We start from the raw sequence: 12,821 nt of genomic DNA, 5'->3' as shown, positions 1-12,821 counted from the left end.
ATTTTTTGATTACTATTGAGAAATGTGTAATAAAATTATGGATTACAATATTCACATTCATCTTCAATAAAGATCATAAATCAAATACTCTTTACAATTTTGACAAAACAAGAAAGTGAATAGTAGCAAAACTTCTATTTTTTCCACCAATCACAAAGTGTGAAGGTATGTTTGACAAAGTCTGATATTTGCAATGAAAACATTTTCTTCGTACGATAAAATGTGTCAAATTCTATGGCCATCTCTTGTTTTGGACAGTCAGATCTTCTCTTCTTTTTAAAAATTTGGCAACGTCCGTAAATACGACCATTGTAATAATATCTAAAATGTAATATAGCTAATATTAATACAGCTACGGAATTATGAAAGGAACCCTAACGATAGATAAAATGGCGATAGCAGATGGAATAAATGTTGCCATTACAGAGCTTATAATCTTATAGATTTCTAATAGACGTTGTGAGAATGATATTACCCTTGTAAAAGCGTTATAAAAAACATGCCTTAATAATTATTCACATTTTTACGTCAAAACTACTCAAATTCAAGGGCGCGTTGATATAATTACACTTTTTGTACCACATTTTATCATACGTTTGAATTCCCACACAGTTTTCTCAATAAACAAGCACAATATACTCTCGAATTCAGGTACACAAAAAAAATGAAATTAATCATGGTTCTTGTTTTCTTTAAAATACTCGTTGACGCTGCCAAACTGTGAAAAATCACTCAACAAAACACTTGTTGCAGAATCTCAAACACTGATTTTAAGGCGAATAGTTTTACTCCCTTGTTGCTCGCCATTATAAAACATGTATAAGGTTGGTTGGCTTTTTAAGAGCAAATCCTTTTGCTTTTATTAGTTTGACTCCCTTATCGCTTGCTATAATAAAGTACATATAAGAAAAAGAAGCTGACAATAAAGCAAATATAAGGGGGGTTTGAGGTTATTGTTCTTGTAATTTGTGCCCAAACGCACACTTATTAGCGTTAATACGGCTCTTATAAGAAATTTATTTTTGGCATTTTTAGCCACTATGAGAGGATTTTTTGTTTGTTGGGTGTTTAAAGCAAATATGACGCGTCATCGTAAAGCTTTAAGAACTTGATAATCAGTCAAATACTATGTATGATGATACCAGTATGTGTAGATATGTTGTACATTTGGTTTCAGTTAAATGTCTGTATAAATAACCTATAGGATAACTTGGCAATTAAAGACAAAGGACTCATTACCACGTAGGTGTGTCTACTACCCACGTACTTCCTTACTACCAGACGTTTATTTTAGGCTTCTCTAGAATATTTAATGTGTCATCCCAAATTCGAAAGGTTGACTTATTTTTGTAGGTATCAAGTTACGTGGATTCATATTTCCTGTATAGACTAAGTCATATTATCTATCTATACAACACGTTAAAATTCTCCCGACGATATACCAATGACCAATGAACATATGTATGTTTGATATTTTGTTTTTAGTGCAACAGGGTTCTTATTGCTACCGGTAATTACCACGCCACAATGATCAGCTGATTTTCCGTATCGATACCATCTTTTTTACGTAACCTCCAAATATATCTTAACAAACTAACCAGATGTTAGCTGTTAGCTGTTACAGCCTTTTTTATCGTCCCACTGCTGGGCACAGGCCTCCTATCACAGGGAGAAGGATTGAGCATTAATCACCACGCTTGCTCAATGCGGGTTGGTGATTTCAGACTATAGTCCAGGTTTCCTCAAGATGTTTTCCTTCACCTTTTTTTATCAGCCACTGGTGTCCAAGATATACTTAGAAAGTACATACAAACTTAGAAAAGTTGCATTGGTACTTGCCTGACCTGGAATCGAACCCACACCCACATACTCGAGAGGTTGGTTCTTTACCCACTAGGCCACCACGACCTTTAAACTAACCAGATAAGATTGTTTATAATTTGAGGTGTCGGTTAAGCCTCCGAGGGTTCATGTAAGGAGGGCCGCGTCACCGCTTTATAATTCAGAACATTTTCTTAATTAGCTGCACCAACCTCCCCGCTTTGATATGGTTAGGTTTGATGTTAGCTTTCATATTAATTAGAATTTTAATTTAACTAACGAAATATATTACATGTTCAAGTTTGGGAGCGAAACATTCTTTCGTGAGGAATGCTTTCGTAAACTCAGAGTGAACGTGAAGGAATCATTTTATATTCTAGTCTCTATTATAAACCTGAATTAATCCAACATACCCGCATCGTGGGGCTTTGAAGACTTTCTTCAAAGTGAAAATTTTCTCAAAAATGCTTCTGTACCTGTGTCGCTCGAGGCGAAGCCTTTCAAATGTATTATTGGCTGCTTAGCACATTATTCTGAACTCGTGACAAACTTTGATTTAGGGCGTTGTATAAACGCGGCGGTTTTTTCGCGAAACGGTCGGGCGTGACTGGCGCGCGCGGCTCTGCGGGCAATTTGTGTCAAACTCGCGCCAACTTGTGATAATTTATTTCACGCTCACGTTCACCTTCAATGAAAGATAGTTATTTAATTTTGAACACGTTAAAGTTTAGCCTGAATAACTGTGAGCTGAATGATTACACGTACGCGAAGGAAATTGTTTATTCAAGCTGTTCGTATCAGGTAGTTGAGGAAGGACGTTCAGGGAACACGGCGGTGTATTGTCGTAATATTAAATTATAACAATGTTGGAAGACTTAGGCAAGTCTGCTGAACTCCGACATGCGTGTAAATTGACATTAAACTTCCACCATCTGTCCCCCGCCCCCGCGCCCCGCAGGCCGCTCCCCGCGCCCCGCACGGCTCACGCGCCGCAGGTTGCCAAACGTTTGCCGATTCATAATGCATGAAGTGTTAAACTTTCGGCCGCTCAACTATTCTCCCCTTTCCCTTTGAGTTACAACTTTTGCAGGCGTCAATATAATACATTCATATTATCACGGCTGAGGGAAATCTACTCAAACTGAGGAATCTTTTGCAGAAAAACAATCTGAAAAAAGAAAGAACTTTTAGAAACATTTATTATGTTTGTACCGCTCAGGCACAATGACTTGATTTTGTAATCTAAATGTTATTTGATTTAAAGTTTTTTTTTGTTATTTTGTTTACACTGTGTATAGGGGTGGTTTCAGCCCTTTAAATAGTCTGTGGGCACGTACATCACATACATTCACATTTACCTTTTAAATTCAGGTACAAGGCTGAGTGCATAGAGGCTCTATCTACAGTGTGCACTTTGCCAGATCCGCCGCGGCATTAGAATAATTTCTCATATTCTCGTAAAAAAACCAAACGCAATGGCTACAATATGTCCGTACACTATTAAATTAACATTCAGAAATGTGTAGGCTGACGAAAGGCGCGGGAGACAGACCCTTTCTAGACTTTACGACAGCAGCCAATCAATGTGTCGGCCTTCACAGCCAGGACTCCTTGTTACCAGCCACGAGTCATTGCAGAGAAGCTTCAGTCCTTCTCGCAGAGAAACTGGAGCTACACGTTACTGCTCCGACACCGACATCGATCACTTTTATGGCCCACAATTATATCTGCCATAACTCTTTCATGTGCAAATATAAAATATCAAATTACCTTTTAGATAGCGACTTCAAGCGTTTCCATTCCACTTTGATATTTTATGCTATTTTTAAATAATCCAACTAGAAAATCTGTTGAATGAGATATGAATAAAAGATAAAATGAAAATAGTAAATAAAATAATTACAAAAAAAAAAAAAAGTCGTGGTGGCCTAGTGGGTAAAGGACCAACCTCAAGTACGAGGGCGCGGGTTCGATCCCAGGTCAGGCAAGTACCAATGCAACTTTTCTAAGTTTGTATGTACTTTCTAAGTATATCTTAGACACCATTGGCTGTGTTTCGGATGGCACGTTAAACTGTAGGTCCCGGCTGTCATTGAACATCCTTGGCAGTCGTTACGGGTAGTCAGAAGCCAGTAAGTCTGACACCAGTCTAACCAAGGGGTATCGGGTTGCCCGGGTAACTGGGTTGAGGAGGTCAGATAGGCAGTCGCTTCTTGTAAAGCACTGGTACTCAGCTGAATCCGGTTAGACTGGAAGCCGACCCCAACATGATTGGGAAAAAGGCTCGGAGGATGATGATGAAATAAAATAATTCCATACTTGCTCGGGTTTGTACAATCATAAATATAAAACTGGATATGGAGCAGACAAGGCTTAAGAAAATATATGAAACAATCGCGACGTACGAGCTGTGTGCGTTCCCTCTGATTCGTGGCTGAGCAGCTGTATGTAGGTCACATGCGCTATGATTTAAGACAATTGGGTCGCGATATGCCGCCCACAGGATTGTGGTGCCCGATCTACCTAAATGAATATGTATACGGATGGGCCGGTCAGTCCCGCCGACCGCGATATGCGGCCCGGCCTCTCGTGCCCGCGGTTTAAAATAATATAGAAAACAATGGCTAAAATAACACGAAGAAATAATTAATGATAATAATGGAAATGGAGTTGAGGATATACAGTTATGGTGCTGTAAAAATAACCCACTCGTGAACTAAAGCATTATTTCTGATTAGAACAGTAACACACGCGACACATATGTCGTGCGACAAATCGTGTGGCTCACAGCCGGCGCTGTGTCGCACGTTCATCACTCATATTTCATGAAACGATCAAATTCGTATCACTTTCGGCGAGAGTGATAATTTCCCCGGAGACGACACACAAGAAAACATGCCACAACTCGCTGAAAGGGATCACACAAGAATTTTGTTTATCTAGATATTTGCCAGCAAAAGGTACGCGACGATTGTTCAAATAATTGACATTTTAAATTGAACGGCAAAATGTTATCTATACTAATTAAACGAACTTGACAAATAGAATTAGAAGTTATTAATTGGAAGGACCAATTAATCGTAAATGGAATCATTTCTTTATCTAAGAAAATAATGCTTGAAGAAAACTGATATTAATTGCGTTTATTAGATTTATGTACACGATCCATAATTGATGACACTTTATAAAACTTGTTAAGCAAAGAAAATCTTGCTTAAAGATACTTTATTTTTTATGGTTATTTTTCGAACAATATTTTATTTTGCGGGATTCTGAGGATCTTATATTAAGGTACATCTTCAATTAACTTCCGATGTTGAGAGAAAACTCGGATCATTTTCCAGCCACATCACCTTCATTTATAATGTTCGCTAGTCCGTCTCGCGTCTGTCACCGCCCCCCCCTCCCATGCCCTCCTCGTCCTGACACCCCATGCTTTGTTTACTGACGCCATAAACCTGTTTAATGAGTGGTGTAACGACCTCCTCTCACAAAAAATGATTACGAGTAGAATAATTAAGTATAATTCATAATGAAACATATTTGTGTGTCGGACAATGAAGGGTGTTTTGTTTTCAGGTTATTATAAAGGTGTAATATGTAACACGATATGGCGATGTTTTGCGGACGGTTGTTTTTAATAATAGGAAGGTTCCAGCGTATTGTGTTCTAATGAACAGCTCTTTGATGTTGTAACAGAATAACGTGTGATTTGGACGTCATCCGATGAGGAAGTTTTTTTTATAAACTCGGTAAATGTAGGTACAAAATATCCATGTTGTTAAGTAATTAAAAATAAAAATATTTAACCAGCTAGAGGCATAAAAGCTAGGAATTGTTTGCATTTCTTTAACTTTTAAAAGAATCATGCAATTTTAAATGAAGAACAAAGTTGAAACAATAACTTGTTATTTAATGTTGTATCAAGCGGCTAAAAATACGAAAGTATTCTGTAACAATTTCAAGAAAAGTAATTAAAAATATAGTCTCGCTGACGCTGCTGCGCTGTTTGGACAAGCGGAGTAAATACGAGCGCCTGTCGCGCGCTGATACCGTGCCGAGCCGTGCCTCACCGCGCCGCGCCGTGCTACCCCGCGCCGCGCCGCCTCCGTGCCGCCGCCGTGCTGCGTCGCCCGCTGGTTTATTGCTGCCTCATTAACTTACGCTTGTGTTAGGTTTACTAATTGGATTTGCACCTTTTTATTGCTGAGCTGTTTTTAATTATATGGTTTCAGAGTGCTCCTTTTAGTAAAGATAGATCATACAAAAGCATTTTTATTTATTGGGACTACAAAGAATTAGAACCGCTTTGAAATAATATGAATAAAAAGAGATAAAAAACATTTAAATCTATAAATACAAACTCTGAGTCGAGAGTTTACAAAAAAAACAGTATGATTTATAATCTAAGAAAAACTCTGAGTAAAACTCATTATCACCGCCATTAACAAATAAAACAACAAAACATTAAGAACTTTGAACACGACGTAAAATGAATTACCTTTTTATCAAAAGAAGGCTAATTTGCGCGTTGTCATTAATCACAGGACAAAGCTTCGATAAAACAATGTTTTTTACAAATAAAACAAAAAACCGGAAGATAAATCTTATCAAAGAATTTGGCTTTGTTTCCAAGAATAGTAGTAAACAATTGTTTATAGGCGATGTTGGCGCAGTTAGCGCGGGTCTGCCGAGACGAGCAGACAATAATGCTGGGCGCACAAAGGCAGGTAATGCTGTTGAATTAATGATGTCTGAGAGAGTGAAGTGCCACTCGTGCAGTACCGGCCGCTCACAGATTGCCGGGACTTCGTTACGACCCCCTGTTATCCAATCAAATGTTCTCCCATTTTTTGGGACAGAATATTAAATAAATTCGAGACGCTCCTATCATTCTCATATTTTAAGTGTTCACTGATTCGGCTATGAATATCACGACGACATCAAACGCAAATAATGAAATAGATTTATCCTGGAAAACGTAAAGCTTCTATGTCTGAGTAAGAAAAAAAGAAATCATATGTGCGGCAGGTAACCTACTACATATGTAGGGTAGACTGGGTACAGTTGTGCCAATTTTCATTTGATCACCAATAATTTTGTTATTTGACTAATTAGCTCGCAAAAAAGGAACTTGTATCGCAATTTGTACATTTGTGTACGTAAAAACACTAATATATTGTTCCTTAATACAATGCATTACTCATAAGATCAATTTTAAAAAAAATGGGAAAGTGTCACAACCGGCCACATACCAAGGGCGGTTGTGACATGCATAAACATTTATCAAAATGGTCTATAATATCTTTTATTGTTGAAATGTTTAACATAATAAGCTTACAAACATTGTTTTAACAATCAAAAAAACAACATTTGCTCTGTTAAAACTTGTAGCTGTAGAAAGGCTTGTAGCTTGAGCTACACGTACAAAATCCCTTGTTTCACTTCTTCATCGGCATCTTTATATTTTTTGATATCACACTGCGCTCTTTCGGTCTTCCACAAACGCATTCTGGACATCTAAAAGAAAAAAATAATAATATGAGATTTATTATATGTATAGATATTCGTCACAACCGTACCCAAAAAAAATGACACAACCGTACCCAACGCATCATTTTGAAAACAAAAAATCGCCACGATTTTACCAAATACTTTACGTGAAAAGAAATCACTTGTAATTAAATATTAATGTTCAACTTTAAAAAAAAAATTATAAGATAATCTATCTGTATAAAAATAACAGTAATTAGGAAAAGAAATCGAACAAAAATACTTACTTTTGATTGTTGAAAAGCAATGTGGGCTCCTGCTTACGTCAACGTCGTGCGCCGGCCAAAGCAATACTGGGGAACGTGTTTAGGCTTGTAAGCCACGTCTTTCTCCCCTACACCACTCCCCCGTATTACGTATAGTTTCGTTACAATTGCGACTGTCACTACCGTACCCTGGCACAACCGTACCCAGTTTACCCTATTATTAAAAAAAAAAAAAAAAGTTATTCTTTGAGAATATTTACCTAAGTATACACTAATATTTTCAGTAGCCAGTTCAATATGTTGTACAGTTTGAGTTCATGTCTATTATTTTGATGCTTAATGTTCTGTGTACTGTCTGGATGTGGGCGTTGTAACCTTTCCAAAATCAGCCTAATGACATGTTAACAGACGTTTAAAAATAAAAATATCTGAGTTAGAGACAGCGAGGCGCGCAACCAATTTAGCCGAATCTCAAAGAGTTCTTCTACATGACATACCTCAAAGAAATGTCAATAAGTTATGATGGAGCAAACGTCTGCTGGTTACGCGTCTCGGCGCAATTTGTTTCATGTCGGCGGCCCTTCCATCAGCCGATACTTATTGCTTCCCTCCAATTTCGCGACTAATGCCTCTGGGCTAGTTTCTGACCTACTTCACTCGAACGACAGTCCTTCATATTTTTTTGACATTCAACTGTAATTCTCCTGAGGCTAATTTGATTGAAGTATTAAACGTCAAATCACATTTCAAGTTTACCGAACCATTTTTCCGGATTTTCGAATTAACGCTATTTTCGTTTGATGTTATAAAAAGGCGCCCGAGATAAAGACAATCTGAGAACCTTCGCAGTAATTCGGTTGGAGGAGTGTGAAGTCTTAGTACAAGCGGTTGTTTTCGTTCTATTACACGGAGCACATCACCTGATGTTATTTACTATTCAATAGTGTATCCTAGGTAACGTTATTACAATAGTGTATCCTAGGCAACGTATGTAGAATAGTGATATTGTTATCGTGTTGCTCTCAGTAGTGGTTAAGTAGTATAATAAGCGAGGCTAAGCGCTCCGGTGCGCTAACGTAGTTACTAACAGCAGGCAGCGCAACACGGCTTAAGATAGTTTGCGCTAACTAGCGCACTCGCAACGCGTTGCACGCCAGCAGTATACGTACAACACATGTCCGCAATTATACGAGCTAACTACAGTTTTACGAAATATCATATTTACATTATTTTTAGATACTGAGCGTGTCCTTCGTAATGTTTTTCCACGAAGATATTTGTATCTAAAGAACATTTACGGTAACATAAACCAGTTTAATCTAATTGTATTAGCGCTGAAAACAATTTACAAGGTTCAGGATTACTATGTTAGTGTAACTATGCGAATTCAAGTAATGTTGGCTTTTGTGAAGATTTCTTATGAACATAGAAAATATGTATATCTCTGAAACATCTTTATAAAAGATTCACTAACTAAAACAAACAACGAACACTTTAAAGTCGAACGAGCTCGCCCTCACCTTTTCACGAGAAATTCTATCAAAGAAAAAACTAGAGGTCATTCGGTAACCGAGACTTTGGAAGTTGAAACATTCGTATGCAGATGACGCCCGAAACCCGTCGACGTATCGCCGGTCCCCTGCGCGCCTAACGATATGGGCCCCCGGGTACCTGGGCCCCGATACCGCGCCATATCTCCTCTCAGGGAATGCAAATGGTGTACAATGTGCCGTCTATTTCTTGGTACATGTGAGCCGTTCAAATGAAATTTAAAAGGATAAAAGAAGTTTGCTAAACAGGCTTTTCTTCGGGGACTGATAGGTACCTGCTTCAATGATTTGATTCCATAAGAAATAAAGGTATATTTACTTCAAGCATTTTCTTCATGATAGCGCAAATATTTCTTATTTTCTCGATCAATTTCGTGATATGTATAGCCAGAGTGATTCATGACGTAAAGTAGGCAATAATCTCTCATCCACACAGATTCCTGACGTAAAAATCCATCTTTCTCACGCGATGTCTCGCTCGAGCTATTATCTTGAATTGAGGGGAATAGGTTATTCGTAGACGGCAAACTAGCTATTTGTATTCATTACTCAATTTCAATTCAAACATTTCTCTGTGGAGTCCAAGAAATTCGCTAATATTGTTGTAGGGCCCGCGTCCAAACGAACAAAAGCATTCGTAATTACAAACCTAATAACATGTGAGGTAGTCGCGGGGACTTCTCGGAGCTTTAAAATAGTTCGCGAGTGATGCCCTCCCCGAACTCAATGCCGAGATCCTTGATTAAAACTGGATGAAAGGACAGGGGACCAATCAATTTGAAACATATCAAGTCAACAGAATGTTTGCGAGGACAGCTCTACATGTAATTGGAACGCATTGTTTACACATTACTGTTGAATATTCCGTCTGTCTACTGGACACTTGCTAGCATATAACATTGAACACAACTATTGTAACTGAGCCCAAAAAACAATTTAAAGCTGTAAAAGTAACATTTGGCACCACTTTTCCAACGATCTGACAGTGGACTCTTAGCTTAGGACCCCCGTCTAATATTTATAGTAGGTACAAAGGTTGAACATATTTGATACCCTAAAAGTGTTGGATATTGAGCGGCAATATGTCGGGGCGCGTGTCCCCGGCCCCAGGCCCCGGCTGAGAGCAAGTTTATGTATGCAGGGCTCGTCGGGACAGGTTCGCGTCTAATAGGCGACTAGGTCGACGCTTTCAATACTCCGAGCAGAGCGCCTAGCTTTTATTCGACCGCAACCCTTTCACAAAAGGTCATAAAAGAAACTTTAAGGATTCCCCGAACCGAAATCAAAGCGCCGACATAAGCGAGTCTCAAAGTCAAAGGTACACGCGTACAACACAATTATATTTTATTAAAACCGTGAGAAGACGTCGGTGTTCAATAAGAGAAGACACATTTAGGCCGCGGGTACAGTGTCGCGTGACGGGTGCATGACTCGAGCGCCATTCAGCGCCGTCTGCCACCGACGTAAGGAGACTATTTGTCTTCCGACCGCCGCCGACAAAAACTAAACCACTTTTTCCCCAAACTTAACTTTTGTGTAGCAGAAGCCATTTGGAGGAAAACATTTCTAAAGAGTTGCCGAATTTCTGGTCGTCAAAGATACGAAAGCAAATTAATTGGGAAAGTTGTCGCGTGTGAGGTGCGTGCGCGCCTTATTGTTGTTTGTGTTCGATGATTGTTTCCTCACTTCCTTATTGTGTGATCGGCTTTTGATGTAAGCCCTTTAGAATTTCCATTCGTGTTGCTACAAAGAAAAGTTAATCAACGTGGGAGTGGATCGTGAGTTCTGATCATTTGCTACGTTTTCCTGTTTCCGAACGTTTCTTTTGTCTCACATTTATGATTAAGCTAAGTTGCGGATATTTCCAGATTTGTTACCTTTGTAAATATCTCGTCATTTCTTTTTGAAGGAAATCTTATTTCACATTAACAGCCTTTTTTATTTTGTAAATGTCTGTTTTGTTTGAGAATCAAATGGTCAATATCACATTTTGTACGTTAGAGACAAAATATAAAATGATTTATGAGTAAAGTGACCCTCTTCACGGTTTGCAGCAGGTTGACATCAGGTGCGACAAAGCCGCCAGGAATTACATGCGTAAAGCCTTTTGCGCACGACGGCTTTTTTGTGAGCTGTCTGTTTGAAACAATCAACCTATTGTCACGACACGTTTGTTTCATTTCATTGGAGACACAGAGCCAGACAGACACGAATAATTAAATGAGTGGATACTTTAGTCGACTTTGATTGTTTAGATGGTTTGTGACATCGATGTTGCAATGTCGGCTGATGGTGGTGGTTGTTGCAGGCAATCGTCGCGTGATGGCGCATGGATTGCTTGCGGACGGCGTGGTGCTGGTGCGCGGCGCTGGTGCTCGCCACGCTCGCCGCCGCCGGCCCGCGGTACAGCTCCCGCATCGTGCACACACACGCAGGTACACCAGGGACTTCACAAACTAAACAATAATGATAAATAACACATTCCTAACTTATGTAAGACAATAAAATCTTAACCTTGCTATTGAACAACAAAAGGCAGGTATGACTTTAAATACACCAGTAAAGAAATGATTAAGATTCTAAGACGTTTGGATACCAAAACTGACATCCGAGGGATCTTTAGGAATTTCTGTGAGATGTAGAAACACGCGGCAAGGGTTTACTAATATTCCAATAGAACATCTATTTCCAACCGTGTTCCCAAGTAATAAAGTTGTAAATTAATTCGAATTTGCGTAGTAACGAACATTGAGCTGGAGGGTCGGTATAATACGCGTATTACGCAAATCATAATGCTATGCGTAAACAGCAGCACCGGCAGATTACCCCGACGCGACTAATCCACGAGTTAGGTTCCAAGCTCACGGCTGCGGCAGGTACGCGCGGGCCAGGACACTTTAATTCGGTCAGATCCCGGGACAATCCAATCAGGCGATCCTCGGAAGTGGGACCGTGGTGGCCAAATGATGTTGCCCGTTTTACAGACGCAGTGTAGGAATGCGGGATCAAATTAATTATTGTTTGAAGCGGATTCGGGGCGTGCCGGCAAATGGGATAAATGGCGGCTTTTCCGATACGCATGGCGGGTGATACGGCCAATTTATTTATTCACTGCTGTCTCGACTCGGTGCTAGTAATTTAGGTCCATTTTTTGTTGGCTTTCGATTCATTTGGTATGTCAAAGTGAAATACTGTTACCGATTCTATGAATTCATTTTGGTTGTGAATCTGACGCAACACTCAATTTTTCGCGAACCATTGAATGTGAAAAATCTGTGTCCCTACGTACAGATACAGTATACCTATGTTATGTTCATAGTGATGTGGATTGTAGGCGTCTGGCGTCTACATGTTTAAGTAACACAATGTGGCTTAGAATAACAGACATCTTTCATTAGAAATTGGAGCTTTTATCTCACAATATTATTAAATCGTATTCCATTATAAACTCGTGTTATCGCGGTGAACATTAGATAATTGCCAATATAGGACTTATGAATATTGATTGAACGTTGTATAAATACGCGAAAACACATTGTTGAACATTAATAACTAGTTATTGGCTTTTGTTACTTAATTTACATCTCGTGTATTTGCGACTGATTAAGGCAACATGACCGTAGTGTAGGTATGCAGGTACCTAAGTAATCATTATACTCTGTGGGTGTCCGTCCACGATGATAATTGGATT

General features: G+C 39.1%; 2 protein-coding genes and 1 long non-coding RNA gene across 4 annotated transcripts in view; 1 reads left to right on the top strand and 2 right to left on the bottom strand.

Annotated features, from left to right (window-relative positions):
* Positions 1–12,821, bottom strand: part of LOC126053468 (dynein intermediate chain 3, ciliary) — a 235,617-nt gene that overhangs the window by 110,396 nt on the left and 112,400 nt on the right. The window lies entirely within an intron of this gene.
* The window catches only part of LOC110376999 (neuroligin-4, X-linked), a 75,243-nt gene that overhangs the window by 48,652 nt on the left and 13,770 nt on the right, over positions 1–12,821 (top strand). For both annotated transcript variants that reach the window (XM_064035349.1, XM_064035350.1), the window contains exon 3: positions 11,439–11,565. In XM_064035349.1, the coding sequence (XP_063891419.1) occupies positions 11,460–11,565 (106 nt within the window). In that variant the 5' untranslated portion in view covers positions 11,439–11,459. The remainder of the gene's footprint in view (positions 1–11,438; positions 11,566–12,821) is intronic.
* LOC135116969 (uncharacterized) lies at positions 7,112–7,788 on the bottom strand. Its single transcript, XR_010276540.1, has 2 exons — positions 7,602–7,788; positions 7,112–7,341 (listed from the first exon to the last, which is right to left on the bottom strand). It is a non-coding gene; the product is annotated as an uncharacterized LOC135116969 (long non-coding RNA).

This window comes from Helicoverpa armigera, chromosome 6, assembly GCF_030705265.1.
Source record: "Helicoverpa armigera isolate CAAS_96S chromosome 6, ASM3070526v1, whole genome shotgun sequence".
Taxonomy (NCBI): Eukaryota; Metazoa; Arthropoda; class Insecta; order Lepidoptera; family Noctuidae; genus Helicoverpa; species Helicoverpa armigera.
The sequence above is the reverse complement of the archived record's forward strand: the minus strand, read 5'-3'. Positions and strand labels throughout refer to the sequence as shown.